The sequence below is a fragment of the Bactrocera neohumeralis genome, chromosome 5 (assembly GCF_024586455.1).
Source record: "Bactrocera neohumeralis isolate Rockhampton chromosome 5, APGP_CSIRO_Bneo_wtdbg2-racon-allhic-juicebox.fasta_v2, whole genome shotgun sequence".
Classification (NCBI taxonomy): domain Eukaryota; kingdom Metazoa; phylum Arthropoda; class Insecta; order Diptera; family Tephritidae; genus Bactrocera; species Bactrocera neohumeralis.
Window position 1 is genome coordinate 42,045,846 of NC_065922.1, and position 18,078 is coordinate 42,063,923.

The 18,078-nt window shown below is 38.6% G+C and overlaps 1 protein-coding gene across 2 annotated transcripts in view; it reads left to right on the forward strand.

Moving 5' to 3' along the window:
* The window catches only part of LOC126759957 (otoferlin-like), a 137,613-nt gene that overhangs the window by 44,095 nt on the left and 75,440 nt on the right, over positions 1-18,078 (forward strand). For both annotated transcript variants that reach the window (XM_050475218.1, XM_050475217.1), the window contains exons 3-4: positions 8,554-8,612; positions 14,454-14,670. In XM_050475218.1, the coding sequence (XP_050331175.1) occupies positions 8,554-8,612; positions 14,454-14,670 (276 nt within the window). The remainder of the gene's footprint in view (positions 1-8,553; positions 8,613-14,453; positions 14,671-18,078) is intronic.

Consider the following 18,078-nt stretch of genomic DNA (forward strand, 5'->3'; position numbering starts at 1 on the left):
TCACGCCCAGCAAGCTCCTGAAATTGTTCAGAGTGCTGGACCTTTGCGACAATATGTGATATAGGAGCAGGCGCAATAGACCATAGGTCGCATTGCAAAACCTCAATTATTTTCTATCTATCTATCTAAAGTCACGCATTAATCATGAAAAATGGCTGATTTCATGGACTTATGCATTTAAAACGCTGAAATCTGACAGTAACGAACTCAAACAAACTTGCATCCTCTCAGGCTTACTCGCAAAGTATAAACACTTGGCGTTCTAGCACTAATATATGATGGAAGCAAAAATATTAATGTATTTCGAACTGACTTAAACACTTAATTTCCATTTGCCCAGTATAACATAACTTCCTGGTTTCGTTAAGCAATCGTATCAACCTTCCCATAACCACCAACTTTCCCATAACCACCAACATTCCCATAACCATAAACCTGTCTAAATCTGATATTTCTAATTGTGGATTCCGAACGACGGTGTCATCCTGTCGCGTAGTCATAACTGAATTTATGTGATAGCTTTTGCACGCGTATTCGAATATTATGTTTCATGGTGACTTCGTCACGAGCCCGCAATTCCATTCAACAAATATTTACATAAGTGAGGCGCACCGGCAATATCGCTTTAAATAATATTAATACACCTTTGGTAAACATTGCAAATATGTGTGCATAACCACACGTTGACTTCGCCACATAGCTGCAAAGCCACCACATTCTCATATAATTTGTTATTACTTAAAATATGCAACATTTTTTCACATGCTTGAACGTGCGTCATTCCACGTAGGTGAGAGCTCTGCTGCCTAGACTGGGCGAACAAAAATACCACGAATACTTGAAATGAAAGCTGTGTAAAAGGACGTGCGATATCCAAAATGCTTTCAGCATAATTTTGCCATACTCCATGCTTCATAAATGTGAGAATGCATTTATTTGTTGTATATATATATATGTGACAAGAATTCCTTCACTACTTACACACATACATAAGTGGAAAAATATTAGGTATAAACATTAAGTAAACCGAATAAAGGTGTGAATTTTATCAAAAACAAATAAGTGTAAGCGAATCAGATAAGTTAGATTGGCTTCAGCATTGTGGCAAATTATAAAATATTTTAATGGTTTAACGGTAATAAAATTCTGACGAATACCTTATCTATAAGTAATCCAATTGAAACGTTTCTTGCCTTTTTCATCCTACCCGAAAAGTCCTCATTCCGACCGTTGAGAAATGAATACAGTAAAACATATTAAAACATTTAAAGTAGCTGAAATCGGGAGCAGCTTGACATTAGACATTCCCGTAATTTGTAATCTAAAATCATTTCGGATTTCCTTATGACTAATGTTGACTTAATTATGGAACTGCTCATTTAATTTCACTAACCTATCTGCATTTGTAATTATTAAGACAACCATGAGTTGTAAAATTGTTATGCTGGAAATACGAGATCCAAGAGATGAAGTTAACCGAGTTGATTCATTCCCAGAACCAATAATAGTATATCGAAGAAAATCTTTTTCTTCTTATAGCCGAGTTTACAACATCGCGCCAGCCGTTCTTCCTTTACACTTTTTGAAGCCAGGTCCTTCTCCACCTGGTCTTTCCAACGGAACGGAGGTCTTCTTCTTCCTCTGTTTAATCCGGTGGGTACTGGGCTGGACGACATGACCTAGCCAGCGGAGCCGCTGTCTGATTAGTAACTTGTAGAGTTTGGTCTTTGTTCGTCGAGAGGGGAATTACTTGCAATTTTAGTACCAAATCGCTTTATCTTAATCTAACATTTTCATTAAATTTTAGTGAGATTTAACGTTATCTAACGAATACAAGGTTTGTCCGGAAAGTAATAAGACTAATTTTCTTCTGGTGCGACTTTACTTCGAAGCGTGCGCGCACCGACTGTATTCGGTAGAGGGCGTTCCTAGCTAACGAACAACCGGCTGGTCAGTTGTCTCCGAGCACCTGAAGAGCATGACAAACATTTTCGCGCGATGTGTTTGTGTGAGTGGTGCAAGCCGAAGCAGAGGTACGCAAATAAATTCTGTGTGAAACTCGGTAAATCTGACATTTGATATAGGTTTACTCAGATGTTGCTTTAGCAAGAAGTGATGTGTTTCGGTGGCACCAGGCCGTTTTGGAGGGCCGGGAAGAGGTCGCTGATGGATTAGCAAATCCAAAGTGAAAAGGATGCTCATTGTTTTTTTTTTGACAATAAAGGCTTCGTCCACCTGGACAAACTGTCAAGGCCAAGTTTTACGTTGAAGTCCTCAAAAGACTCAAACGAAGGGTCAATCGGGTCCGATAAGAACAGCTACCTAACCCAGACAGGCATCCCAACGCTTCCGCAGACGCTCTACAGCCCAGATGTGGCCCCCGGACGTTTTTCGTTTCCATGATTGAAAAGAATGACAAAAGGGGATCCAAGCAGCATGCACCTCGGCTCTCAAGGCTATTCCAGAGAATGCCTTCCGTGACGCCTTTAATGCAATGGCTTTTTTATACCCTGAACAGGGTATATTAAGTTTGTCACGAAGTTTGTAACATCCAGAAGGAAGCGTCGGAGACCCTATAAAGTATATATATAAATGATCAGTATGTCGAGCTGAGTCGATTTAGCCTTATCCGTCTGTCTGTCCGTCCGTCTGTCTGTATATATACGAACTAGTCCCTCAGTTTTTAAGATATCCTTTTGAAATTTTGCAAACGTCATTTTCTCTTCAAGAAGCTGCTCATTTGTCGGAGCGGCCGATATCGGACCACTATAACATATAGCTGCCATATAAACTGAACGATCGGAATCAAGTTCTTGTATGGAAAACTTTCACATTTGCCAATGTATCTTCACCAAATTTGGTATAGATTATTTTCTAAGACAACAATGTAATCTCCGAAGAAATTGTCCAGATCGGTTAACTATGGCATATAGCTACCATACAAACTGAACGATCGGATTCAAGTGCTTGTATGAAAAACTGTTTTATTTGACACGGTATCTTCACAAAATTTGGTATGAATTATTTTCTAAGGCACCAATGTAATCTGTGAAGGGTATATTAGCTTCGGTGCAGCCGAAGTTAACGTTTTTTCTTGTTTTTTTTTTTTGCCAAAATGTTACAACTAAGCGAAAAAACATCAAGATAAGGAAAAAATTTAAAAGGATATAAAAAAAACTGACACATACGAACGCCAAACCCTTTGAGGGTTTAACTATACTGACCTAGTACCATCACCCTGACTTGGAATTTCTCACCACCCAGATTAGCTGTTGTACTGTGTTATAAGAGAATAGAGCCAAGTCCTCTTAAATTAGTTTAAGCTGCAGTTCTGCTATGTAATAATATTTAATTCCAAAAATCTATTTTGTGTTCAGTGATCTTATTTCACATATTTGCGCTCCAATTTTCAACAAACTCCTTTCTGGAATCTGTCATCGTAAGGTAAATTCTCCCGGGGAAATTTTTCGGACATTGTTTTATTACACTGTCGAACCTGCACCTTCTCGTATGTTATATGACCTCTATCATTAGTATATAACTGTTTACAGGTCGGAGGGAACTCTCAATAGAATCTCTACTATAGAATGAGTACGTTTATCTTTACTCCATATGCACAAAATAATAATCAAGGTTAAGACTAGTTTGATAACTTCACTTTATGGCTTTCAGTTTACTTAGCCTGATATCTATATCACTGGTATCTTACTATAGTGTACAACTTCACAAGGTTTTCAACCACTTGCACTCGTTCTCTCAAAAACTTATTCTCTACTAAGCTTCAAGCATTTACAAGTAATACTACTTGAATTAGTGTCGAAAAAACCTCCACCACAGCGGACACATCTGAATGCAAATAAATGGCAATATATTGGAAAGCCTCCATCAAATGATGTCCAATACTGTATTTTGTACTTCACTTACATCGAATCCTTGTAATACCCTATCCAAATAATTAATATAATGCACACAGAGAGCTCCACCAATTTATGAAGACTTTAATTGAGTTGTCAAATTTAAGCCAGTGCTTTACTTGACATACAACGGGCTTTGAAATTGTTAAATGACATTCAAACTGCAGTCAACCCCCTTCGCACATAGACGCGCATGTTGAGTTGAAATTTGCGAGATTTACGCCCACTCCCAACTAACTAGTCTCGTTTACCCACCAGCACGCCCCACACAGAAGTTAAAAGCGCGCCATTTTCTATGCTGCCTTTGGCAACTCACTGCAGCTCTTCATGCATTTGGCATTGCGAATGAGGGGAACTGCAGCTGTCGTTTGCTGCACTAAAGAATCACTGGCGCCCGTCGGCTCCAACACACACACACACAAAATATATCAACTCTACCGAAGGAGTATGCGTATCAGGACTATATGCATATGACAACCTAAATGTGGACGAATACATAGGGACATATAGCAAATATATTTACATCAAGCCTCAAATAAAGAAAGCAAGAACTGAAATTTTTCTGCGCTTCTGTGGAGAGAATTTTAAATATGCTTTGGCATACCATGAACATTTCGTATGAGGGTGTGTCGTTTTCCACAATCTAATATTCTATGCTTTTGCTCAATCGTTATTCACTTCTTTCAACAGTTTATTGAAATAGGATGGACATAAAAGGAAATGACAATCTGGTACCAATTTGTACTCCTCTCTAATCATCTAAAAAACGGAGCGAACGAAATTATGGCGGTAAGTTCGAATTTGAAATTTTCTGGAAAAATTATTGTAAAATATAAAATAATTCGTATTCGGACAAATCTTCTTGAGGAGAAACCCTTTTCGTCCTACCTTTTCACTGTTTAGCGCAAATTGGAGATTCCAAGTCTTTCCAATGGTGGCGAGGTCTTCCTCTTCATCTACTTCCCCCGACAGGTACTGCGATGAATTCTATCAGAGCTGGAATGTTTTCATCCATATTATTCGCCGTTGCCAATGCTCAAAGGACCAAAAATTTTCCGCAGAACCTTTCTCTCGACAACTCGTAACGTCGACTCATCATATGTTGTCATCGTCTGCACCATACATATATCAGAACGGCAATAATAAGTGACTTATATCGTTTGATCTTTGTTCGTGGAGAGAGGACTTTACTTCTCAATTGTCTACTCAGTCCGAAGTAGCACCTGTTAACAAGAGTCATTCTGCGTGGATTTCGAGGTTGACATTGTTGTCGATGTTAATACTGATTCCAAGATAGACGAAATTATCTACAACTACATAGTTATGTCTGTCAAAAGTGACGTGGCAGCTTAGTCGCGAGTGAGACGACTATTTGTTGTACCTCGAAATATTTTCTCCAGGAGTAAATTGAAGAAGACGCACGATAGGTAGTCGCCTTGTCTGAAACTTCGTTTGATAACGACTCGGAGAGGTCCTTCCCAATTCTGACGGAGCTTTTGGTGTTGCTCAACGTCAGTTTACACAGCCGTATTAGTTTTGCGGGGACACCAAATTCAGACATCGCGGCATAAATGCAGCTCCTATTCGTGCTTTTAAAAGCAGCTTTGAAACAGACGAAGAGGTGGTGTGTGTCGATCTTCTTTTCACTGGTATTTTCCAAGATTTGGCACATGGTGAATATCTGGTCTGTTGTTGATTCTCCAGGCCTAAAGCCCACTGAAAAAGATCCAATCAGTTTGTTGACGGTGGGCTTTAATCTTTCACGCAATACGCTCTATACAACCGTATATGCGTTGATGAGGAGGCTTATCCCACGCGCAGATTGTGGGGTCTTCCTTTTAGTGGATTGGGCAGAACACACTTAAACTCCAATCGTCGGGCATGTTTTCGTCCGAGCATATTCGGGGCGAAAATCAACGATTTACTTTGATGCGGATTGTGGCTTGGCGTTCATCTACCGCGGTGAATGCCAGTACTCAGCAACGGAGTCTCTCTCCCTCCACGAATCTCACACCGAATTAGCGTTCCTTTATATGGCCACTGTAGTAAATGCCACGAGGACCTACTCATCAGAGTCCACGTTCCGTTCAACGCATTGCTTGGATGGCGGTGATATAGACCTTTACTCTTCCTTAATGCGTTTACAGTAGTCGTCATCAAAAAGGGGTACTATCATCCGAGGCTGTTTTCTTATTTCCAATCTTCCAATCCCGGCGCACAACCCGGAGGAGAGATCTAGTTTTCAAATATTGCCTTACAGTAAATAGCAATGGTTTGGATCCATTATGACCGAAAAGTTCGCATGGCCATAAATTTTGTTGTATAACTTTAAGAAATTTCATATTTCACCTAGGAATGGTTGGTGCTAAGCCAATACTTTAAAATTCAAACTTAGTTCTTTGGTCAAATGCTGCCCTAATGTACAAACTATGTCCTATGTAAACAGCGCCGTTGGCTTTTTCTGGTTGTACGTATTTCAGTTGCGGACATTTTTCCGTTTTTTATATTTACAACTTTTCTGTTCGTTTTCGATGCTGGCGCTGCGCTGTGGCAAGTTTAAGATACATACATATGTACGTGAATTACGTAAAATTGAATGTAAACAAGTGTGGTGCGGCTACTGTTTGTATAATGAAACTCTTAACTTGTATGCAGCGCAACGTCAATGGGGATAGTTTTAATAAAATTTCGCAATCTGTTGAAGATTCTAAATGGTGAGAGGGTGAAAATTGGCTCAATTTACCACACATAATAAACTGTTTGGTGAAGATAAACGTAATGGATATGATGAGCGATTTAACGATTTGTTTTGCCGGCGCGTTGAAGATACGATGTTGGCTGATAGAATAATAGAAAGAATGATCGAAGGAACTTCCATTGAAAAAAGTTCGCAAAAGACAAATTAAAAAAAGTTTCTATATTATAAACAACTAGGAGAACTTTTTAAAACTGTGGTGAATCTTTATGAAGATCGATTTCATCCATTGTTGGTACTCAGATACTTAATTTCCGTTAGTTATTTTGTACCTGTTACTGAAATCGAATAATTTTAAAGTGATATCGAAGTGAAATGCCTTGCACTGAAGACTGAATTCACATATTTAAATGTATTTTGAAAACGAACAACATTTAACGCTTGGTTTCCTCTCCACCTACAAACCTACAAGGCAGTTTTCCTTTGAAAGAGTCCGCTTTAACTTTTGCCGCAGACCACCAAACCACTGTAGTATTTTTCAAGTATTAATGATTGCAGTATCTTACTAGTAAATGCACGTTTTTAAATACTTCAAACTGTGTGATTTGAGTGTTCATTCATTCCGAAAGCAGAGCGGCTATGCTGCCCTTGAACTCGCTGGCAGTGCACTCAAGGGCTATATGATTTCACTACAACAGCGTCAAGTTTCTTCGTAATAATCCTTTGAGTATCTGATCATAACGAAATCTCTGGAAACTGCAAAACTGATAAGCTGAGAAATGGCACCCTTACCTCAATGTCTTCCGGCGGGGATGGTGCTACGCTCGGCTCTTGAATTTCCATTACAACTGTGGACGGTGAGGTCAGTAAGCGTCGTTTAGCAGCCAGCACCTGAGCGGCAGCGAGATCTTTCCAGTTCACAGAGGAATCTAAAAGGAACTTTGAATTTCTTACGTTTTCACAATGACAGGAATTCTTAAAGGACTTAGATGGTGAAGGTAAGGATTTTGAAGGTTGCAAATTATGAAAACTATATAGGAAGGTGAGGTGCAAACAACGAGATACTTTTGTCCTAATTTTACTAAAAAAGCCACTACGAACCAGGCAATTTGGCTAGATTGTTGATATTGCCGCTTCAACAAATTTGTGACAGTCCCAAGCCACTGTGTCTATATGCGACGGTCTGTTGATCACAACAAGCTGGCATTTCTAGCTGCCCAAGTGGGCTTATTAATGGCCTTAAAAATGTAAGATATGTTAAATTTACGAAAAATATGACTTAAAGCATCCCACGTTTATCACACAATAATACAAATATTTCTCGGTCAATATTACTGTCTTTTATATAAAGATCCATCTTTAACTGTTTAACTTGAAATACTTAAAAAGTGTGTTTTTTTTAAGTTTTCAAATCATTTAACTCCACGTGGATGTCTGTAAAGATGTTTTTGAATAAATTTCTTTTTCGAATGAATACAAATAATAATAAATAAATTGCTAGTTTATGCTTTTGGCTACACGTTGCATAGTTTTAGGGATATTTTTTTGTAGTGCTTCTCAAACTGTTGGCTGTTTTGTCACAGTACCTCTTAAATATATGTATTTGCATTTCAGTGCCAAGGAAAAAATATAAATATACAGGTGAAGCTAATAAAGCGTTATAAAAAATTAACTTGGAGACACACTGGTGTTCCATCAGTAATTATTAATAATTAAAGTTAAATACTGAATGAAAATATTTTAACACCATTTTAGCTATTTTTAAGGTAAAATATGGCAGGCATTTCAATGAAAACATCGGATAACATATATCCATATTTGTACTGCTCAAAGCCAGAAATATATAAAGGAACTCTAGAAACAATATTTTGACTTACAGACAAAAATACATATTAGCACCTCATAAATTCTTCTAACACCAAAATACTTTTATTTTTATTGCAGGTGTTGCTCATATTACATCGGAGCTGAGTGCAGACTCGAACATTATAGATGTCAATCAGGTGAGTAAATATTTTTTTTTATAATTCGTGGAGAAACTTACAGTTCTTTAAACACAGTTTTCGGTTTCATAATGTACACATTCCAACAAATAATACAATTTAATGCTCATTCGCTCAAATTTTTTTTCTAAGTGCAGGCACGTTTCGTATGTCAAGCAATCAGTTTTACGGTATATCAGCGAAATAAACACTTACATGAAAATTCAACAGCTTAACTTTCCTAAATAAAAAACTTAATCTTGTTATGTAACAATATTTGTATTACTGTAAATCAATCTTAAGTGCGTTTCAGCAGCAGGCGATATATTCTTATATAACCTTCTGCCAATATTTATGATTTATGTCCTTTTGGCCTGCACATAACCACAAACCACAAGCTGAAATTTCTAGTTTCTTCTGCAACAACCAGATGCCTCTCCAGTTGAGTAGCTGAAAAACCGCATTGAAGGCCGAAAAAATTGCACGAAGCCGGCAAAAATAAACAACATTATGACGAATTTGGCACGTCAGCTTTATTTCTTTTGCTGTGGTATCTTTCCTCTTCCTTTGGAAATGGAGAGTGCGGAAATAGCGAGAATTCTTTGATAATGGATATCTGGCATATTGAAATACATTACTTGCGAAGGACATTGAAGGTAATGAACCGAATTACCAGCAGCCTAAAAAATGCATGTGTTTTCTATGAGGGACGTCACTAGAATTGTATCCATATGTTTTGTGGTTAGACCTAAGCTTTAAAACACTTATGCATAAATAGTTTTTTTTTGGAAACAAATTTCGTGGGTTAATTTAGTGTTCATAAAGTCAAAATGCAGCTGGCATTAAAAAAAAAATATATTGTTGTCTGAGCTCTGTTTGTTTCTCGATGACATATCCCATTTTGTCGTATAATGTTCCATATCCTAAAGAATGCTCACTGAAAAGAAATTTAGTAACAATGATAAGCTAAGGCGACACAAAACTGAGTGTCTCGCCGTCATATCAACTATAACTATAAAATCTAATATTTATACTCTTGCAAGCAGTTGCTACAGAGTATTATAGTTTTGTTCACCTAACGGTTGTACGTATCACCTGAAACTAAAAGAGATAGATATAGGGTTAAATATATATAAATGATCAGGGTGACGAGACGAGTTGAAAAAAAACTTGATAAAATTTGGTATATGCGTCCTTTGGCAAAAAAGTAAGAACGAGCTCGTAAAAGACACTACCAGGTCCTCTCCACCAGATCTCTCCAACGGAGTGGAGGTCTTCCTCTTCCTCTGCTTCCAACAGCGAGCACTGAATCGGAAACCTTTAAAACTGGAGTAATCCCTTCCATCTGGATAACATGACCTAGCCAGCGCAGGCACTATCTTTTGATTTACTGAACTATGTCAATATCGCCTTATATCTCGTACTGCTCATCATTTCATCGACTGCGCTGCTTGCCGTTTCTAATGCGCAAAGGGCCATTAATCTTCTGCAAAACCTTTCTATTGAACACTCTTAAGACCGACTCATCAGATAGCAGGACGAGAATAATGAGGGACTTACAGAGTTTGGTCTTTGTCGAGAGAGGACTTTACTTTTCAATTGCTTACTCAGTCCGAAGTAGTACCAACAGGTACAGACAAGAGTTATTCTGCATTGGATTTCAAGGCTGATATTGTTGAGGTCAATGATATCAATATCATCGACGTACGCCAGACGTAGCAGTTGTACACTCTTATAGAAGATCATACCTTCTCTATTTAACTCTACAGCTCGAATTATCTAGAAGTAAATTGAAGAAAACACACCATAGAGAATCTTCTTGCCTGAAACCTCGTTTGGTTTTGAACGGCTCGGAGAGGTCCTTCCAGTGATAAGATCCAATTAGTGGGCTTTAATGTTTCACACACTACGCCCGACAAGACCTTATATGCGATATAAAGGAGGTTTAGCCCACGGTAATTGTCCCCCCTTTTGTGGATTAGAGCACATTTATGTAGCTTTGGTGTTCTTCCGCCGGATAATTGCTATTCGAACCTCATAATAGTTGAGCAATGGAATATATATTCCATCTTGATCAACGCAACAGTGCGGGGAAGGTTGTCCGCATCTTTGGAGAGTGGGCGCAAATCAGTGTTATTGTGTCGTTGATGTCATCCTTTACTTTTATGAATACCGGACATGTGTATGCCCTTAAATCATAGCCCTTATTACGTTTGCTGTTGTAATCATGAAAAATGGGGTATTTCCTCCGAAACTGTTTTGATCTTTTCATTCGAGGTGGTTACTACATGGCGATTCCAAACCCAGCGCAAAGGCTCGCCAAGCGAGTAGAGGGTCCGGCACTCAAAGTGCTCAACTTCAGACCGTTCGCGCAGCTGTCACACTGGTATCAGGTGTTTATAAATTTGCTGAATGACAATTCGGAGTATTGTTCACAAGTGTACAAAAGCCTTTTGCCAAAAGTGAACGCAGAAAAAAGTGATCAGCGATGGAATTCAAACGTAATAGTGTGATTGCCTTATATTTAGCTGGAAAATCACAGCCAGCAGTTGCTCGTGAGCTCAAACACCTTAATGTGAATAAAGTTTTTGTTTATCGCAGCATCACTCGTTACAATGATACAGGTAGCAACGCAAAACGCCATGGAGGTGGTCATCAAAAGACTGCAACGTCACGTGAGATGGTTCGGAAAGTGAAGAAGCAACTTGAGCGAAATCCACGACGAAGTGCCAATCAAATGGCTAAAGAACAGAAAATATCCGACCGCCGCATCCGACGCATATTGAAAAATAAGCTCAAGACCAAGCTTTGCAAGTTCCAAAAGGCCCATGATCTCACACCGAAGCAGCAACAAGTAAGACTTGAGAGAGCGAAGCAGTTGCTTCACTTGGCCGAAAGTGGTCAAATTCCGAACATTGTGTTTTCTGACGAAAAAATTTTTCCAATTGAGCAATTCGTAAACTCTCAAAACGATAGGGTTTACTTGACCGACCGTTCATACGAGAATCTAAGTCATCGGTTGGCCACCAGGAGGCAGCATCCGCCACAAATAATGGTTCGGGCCGCTGTCACCGCAGATGCGCGCTCTCCAATTGTTTTCATCGAGCCTGGCGTCAAGGTAAATGCGACATATTATCGAGAAAGTATTCTGGAGGTTGCTTTGAAGCCGTTGGCAAACAAACATTTCAGTCGCAAATCATGGACGTTTCAACAAGACTCAGTACCATCTCACAAAGCACGAGTGAACCAATAATGGCTGAAAAGCAACGTTCAGAACTTCATTACGACCACACAATGGCTTTCGAATTCACCAGATGCGAATCCAATGGATTATTCTCTGTGGTCCATTTTGGAGAGCAAGATCCGAAGTAAAAAATACACCAGTCTCGAGATGCTGAAGAAAGCCATTGTCCGTGAGTGGGCCAAAATACCGGCAAGTCACATTCGGGCAGCTTGCGATTCGTTTTTTGGCCGTCTCAAGGCCATAGTTAAGGCAAAAGGTGGTCATATCGAGCAAAAGTGAATTGGTCCTGATTTTATAATTATTTTCACACATTTTATAAAATTAAAAATAATTTTCCAAATCGAAGTTATGGGTTTTTTAATTGGTTACCCTGTAATCTCCCAATCAACGTACTCATAGTTCAATTTGAGCTTTTTCCACGAAGCTCAGTTTCGGCACAATTACCAGCTTTTCGAAGAGTATTACTTTATTTATTTTTTAATGCCGCAAATAGATAATAATTCCATAGATAATGTAAATGGAAATATCGATTACTTTTAAATTCTGTACATATTATCGTTAAAATCACGAAATAAATAAAAAGCTAATTCTCAGTTGTTCACTGTAAGCTAGATTTCCAAAGTTCGAAATTGGATCATCTGTTAACGGTTATGAACAATTGCCTGCAATTAATATTCTTAAAACGTTTTCTAGTGTTTTGCGAATATAATTTTCCCTAAAATACACATTTTTTGGAATTCAGCAAATAAATGTAAATCCTTACATTGTTTAATAAATCGACTTAAATAAACATTGTTTTGGTATTAAATTGTAGGCGCTGCACTGTTTTTAGACTATACTTGTATAGACACTAATTTCCCATTGAAAATTACAACAAAAATTAATCATTTCCAATTCCTTGTAAAATTTAAACTCAACATTTCAAACGAAAATGTTTAAAAGTAATTAATTTACACCGCAACATATCTTTAAAATCCAACATGAAAAGAAATCATAAGCTTTCCAGCACGCTTCAACCTGCACACACCTGTCCTCCTCTTGATTTTCATAATAACCTTGAAAACACGTAAAATATGAGAGCTTGCCATTGAATCTCTTGTATGAATACAAGTATGTAGTGAATGAAGGCCGAATTTCATTTCCGGATTTCATCAATGCTCCACTCCATGTTAAGGCTGTAAGATGTGTGGGAAAGGTACAAAAATAGCTCGCACACATGCCTACAGACATCTTCATTCACATTACTTGAAATCAAAGCAAATAAAGGTAATTTAATAAAGCTTCAATAGCTACTACTGAATTGTTGTTTGTGACAGAAATTGTGCATTTCATTGGAAAGAAAATCAAATTGACTCCATTCAGCACACATACGTTACAAATGTGGGTATATGTACATATGTATATGTATGTTATGTGGCAGAACAGTGTACATTGTGTACACTACATTGAAAAAGCAAAATTGGCTTGGTTTTCATATTAAAAGCCAACTCACCCTTTGTCAAGCATAGGTATAGTATGACGGAAACTAAAAAATGTGTATCTTAAAAAAACCCCAATAAGATTTGGGGACCTTCGAATTGTCGTTGAGAACGATATACCGATGAGAGTGATATTCCCACTTTTCGACCTCATTTTAGCCGTACATATAATACATATGTTTGACGCTAAAATGAGCTTCAGTATCGGGGATTCCTTTCCAGCGATTGAGTTCTCAGGACAGGGAGGCACATCTCTAGGAAACGGTAGGTGCCTACGTAATTCTTAGAAAACTTCATGCGATTCTGCTATCGCTTTTATTTATTTGTAATAAAAATAATCGGTTGATTGTGAACTCTCTCTTTCAATAGAACTTTCTTATACCCACATATTCTTGAAGAATATCGCCCACATATTTCTTTACTTTTAAGGTGTCAGCAATCTCAATCAACCTCATTTTATGGTCATCGTAAAGTATTTTGTAGAGGTTTTTATGTTTGCATCCATAACAGCCTAGTCTAAGTCGTCGATGTCTGCTCAGGCTGGGATCTTTTGGTGTCGGCAACAAAAAATTGCTGATACTTACAAATCATCATCTAAACCGCAAAACAACATATGTATATTTAACTATTTTGTAACCGAAACTCAAATTTCGTTTCAATTATCTCGATTTTCCTTCATCTATAAACTTATGAAAAGTGATGTTATGTTATTTTGCATTTTAGGGGACGATATATGTATATATCTTTTCGTGACATATTTTTTCCATTAACAAAACTAATCTTAAACTTCATGTGCTGTCAAAAAGTAGAAATTGCTATGAAACCAATTATCAGCAAAGTCGATTTTTGCTTTTCAGCAAAAACAAACTCAATACCCAAAATTACCAACAAGTGCCTTTTGTATACCAATGATGTGGCTTTTGAACTAAGGAAGTCTTTATTATCAGATTTTACGAAAATAAATTGCAAGTCATAGTATTATACATATGCATTTTATTTTTTATTCGAATAATATACACAATTCTACAAAAGACTTGTTCAGGCTTGAATGCCGAATTTATTGCGATTCTCTACGGTATTTATTTTCACAATTCTTTTTCTATGGTATTTCACCTCTACCTTTTGTCTCTTCCTTTTTAGTCGTTTATTTGGCCGCTGGCTCGACCGGCCACAGATGAAGAGCCACTCATCGTCGAGTTGCGCACACAGACCACTAAGACATTGCTACGCACCGGGCTCAGTCATGCCTCTGGCGGCTTGATGGGTGGCGGTGGGAATAGTAGCAGCGGCGGCAGCATGAGTGGCATCATCAGCAGTAGCAGCAAATGTGTTGGCCAATACATTGTGTTGATGCAAGGTAAGAGTGAACGAAACATTTTGTTTTGTTTATTTATTAAAAACGAATTAAATTAAATGCATTAATATAATTGCATGCGCACACGGGTATTGATCGAATTCACTATTATAAGTAATTAAATTGCTGTTATTACATAATCATTAATTTTGGAAAAAAGCAATAATTCTGGTGAACAAATGGTGTTGATAGTAGTTCTAGCGGCTTTGTAATATACATAGATATATGCAGAATTTGGGTGGTCATGCGAGCCATAAATCGGTTTTCGGTGATAAATGGACTTAAGGGCCACTGTAGAGGGCATACAAATAAGTACAGATTCATGAATTTTTCTCGTGATATAATCTTTTATTCAAAGAAATCATGAAACACTTATCAAGTTTGAAGTTTTGAAAAATTATTTTTTTATACTCTTGCAACATGTTGCTACAGAGTATAATAGTTTTGTTCACCAAACGGTTGCCTGTATCTCCTAAAACTAAACGAGATAGAATTAGGACAGTATTTAAATAAATGATCTTCTTCTTCTTTATTGGTGTAGACACCGCTTCCGTGGCTATAGCCGAGGCAGTCACCTTGTCTGAAACCTCGCTTGGTATCGAACTGCTCGGGGAGGTTCTTCCCGATTCTGACGGAATCTTTGGTTAGCTTAAACAGCCGTATTAGCTTTGCGGAAATACCAAGTTCAGAATAGCGGCATTTAGGCAGTCGAAGGCCGCTTAAAATCGGCGAAGAGGTGGCGAAGAGTTGGCGTGAGTGGATCTTCCTTTTACGGCTGTTTTTCGAGATTTGGCGCATGGTGAAAATCTGGTCGATTATAGATTTTCTAACGCTACGCTGATAAGGTCCAATCAGCTTGTTGACGGTGGGCTTTAATCTTTCACACAGTACGCTTGATAGAACCTTATATGCGATGCTTAAGAGACTTATCCCACGGTAGTTGGCGCAGATTGTGGGTCTACCTGTTTGTGGATTGGGCAGAGCACACTTAAATTCCACTTTCATCCGAACATATCTTACAAAGAAGCCGTTGCATGCTTCTTATCAGTTCTTCGCCGCCGTGGTTGAATAGCTCGGCCGGCAATCCCCCCGCCGCTTTGTTGTTCTTCAGACGAGTAATTGCAATTCGAATTTTTTTATGGCCGGGCAATTAAACGTCTGCCCCAACGTCATCGAATGTGGAAACGGGTCACCCTCTCGTGGTGTTAAGCTAGGCAGAAAATCGTTGGGCTGTCTGTCGTGATTGTAGCTTCTCGACGTCGAACCTTCCTTGTGTTTGTTGACGGGCGAACTTTGCTACGCAGAGGCAAGCACGTATCTTGGCTGCAACAAGTTAGTGTTTCGAGTCAATTTTAGGGCTTCGCTGCGTACGCAGACGTATACCACAACATAATCCATCTGATTAGTGGCTACTCGATCCGGAAAGAGTCAGGTAGCTTGATGAATTTTCCAGTGCTGGAATGTAGTAATACTTCTTCTTCTTCTTAATTGGCGTAGACACCGCTTACGCGATTATAGCCGAGTTAACAACAGCGCGCCAGTCGTTTCTTCTTTTCGCTACGTGGCGCCAATTGGATATTCCAAGCGAAGTCAGGTCCTTCTCCACTTGGTCCTTCCAACGGAGTGAAGGTCTTCCTCTTTCTCTGCTTCCCCCGGCGGGTACTGCGTCGAATACTTTCAGAGCTGGTAATACAGATAACCATATATCGAGCCCCGGTGAAATCGATCAGCCTCAACCTATTTGGGAATGTTTCATCATGGAGGCTGAATTTACCGACCATTGCTCCAAAGACACCATCTTTGCCCGCCCTGGCGTTAAAGTCACCAAACACGATTTTGGCATCATGACGACGGCAGCTCTCATAGAAGACGTCTTTGGTCCCATCCTCCTTCTCTTTCATCGGGGGGTGAGCGCAAATCAGCGATATGTTGAAGGACTTCGCTTTGATGCGGATTGTGGCTAGAAGTTCATCCACCTGGCTGAATGCCAGGGTTCGGCGAAGGATTATCTCTCCCACAAGGACCTACATCTCTCCCTATATACTTCAAGTAAGTTTTTCGGAATCTGATAACCTATGGGCAAAATATTTTAGTCAATGTGTGAGATATTGTATCTAAATTAACTCAGCTTGATTTTTTCTTAAAAAATAGTAGATTCGTGGTTACCCAAAGTTGCCAACATGTCCGGGTGGAGACGGCTGAGTTCTTAGTTTAAAAATGTTTTTTTCTTCATGGCTTGTAATAACCGTCATTCCATAAATTGGCATAGTTAGACCATTGCGGGTTCAGGGTAAACTTTGATACAACTTAAGAATTTCTCTTGAAGCTTGGTTTTTTTCAAAAAAGCCTTACTATCAATATCCACAAAAACAAAAAAACCAGATAAGAAATATTACTACTTTTTTCGAATTGGATGCATTATGTGTAGTATAAAGGTTGAGCTTTATGCTGAAATATAACTTCGAATTTTTTCCAACAGAAATAATTTTTTGGCGTACAAATTTCGTTTTAAGTAATTATATATTTATATGCTTGATGCAAAGGTGCAATTTTGATATTTTCAAAGGGGTGTAAAGCTGTAAAATAACACCTTCTAATTAGGCTACGCAAATTACGCTACACTTGTAAACATATTTACATAACAGACGAATATATAGCACCTGCATGCACGCACACAAACGCAAGCAGCGCCACTCGGGGCCTTGATGCGGGCCATGCACTGGATTTAAGGCTACCAGCAGTTAGTGACAAGGTCAATGAAAATGCAACAGCAACAGCAAAGGCAACACCAACAGCCACAGCAAGATATGCAACAACAACTGCTGGTTTTGTTGTTGGTTATTTCTGCAAATGACTTGTTGTTCTTGTTTTGATGTTTAAAAATACCTTTGCTCTGCGTTTGAGCGCATTTATTTGCCATTGCGGCAACAAATTTGAGTACGTCCTTGTCACGCACACTTACACAATATAAGCATATATGTACGTCGTCGTACTTACTGCAACAACGTACACAGTATGTAGGTCAAGAACAAAGTGCTAGGCGAAGCAACCGGCTCCGAGTGGGCGAGCAGGTCGGGCCTGCAAGTGATTAATACATAATGATTAATGACGAGGATGATGATTATGATTGTAATGGCACTGATAATCATGAAACTTCATTGCAAATGCAGCGGGGAGCGTTTATTCGGTCAAAGAGTATGTTGAATAATTTAAAACGAAAGGCACGCGAAGTAAACATATTTATTATGGTCATATTTCGATTTTGCACCGCAAGGGTTTGCGACCTTCAATAAATTGGCTTGGGGGTACACGCACAGAATAATTAATTATAAAAGCAAATATTGCCATTTTGCAATTCTCTTTAGCTCCACATTCTCGCAGTTAGTTTTAGGCAAAGTGAGTTGATGAAAA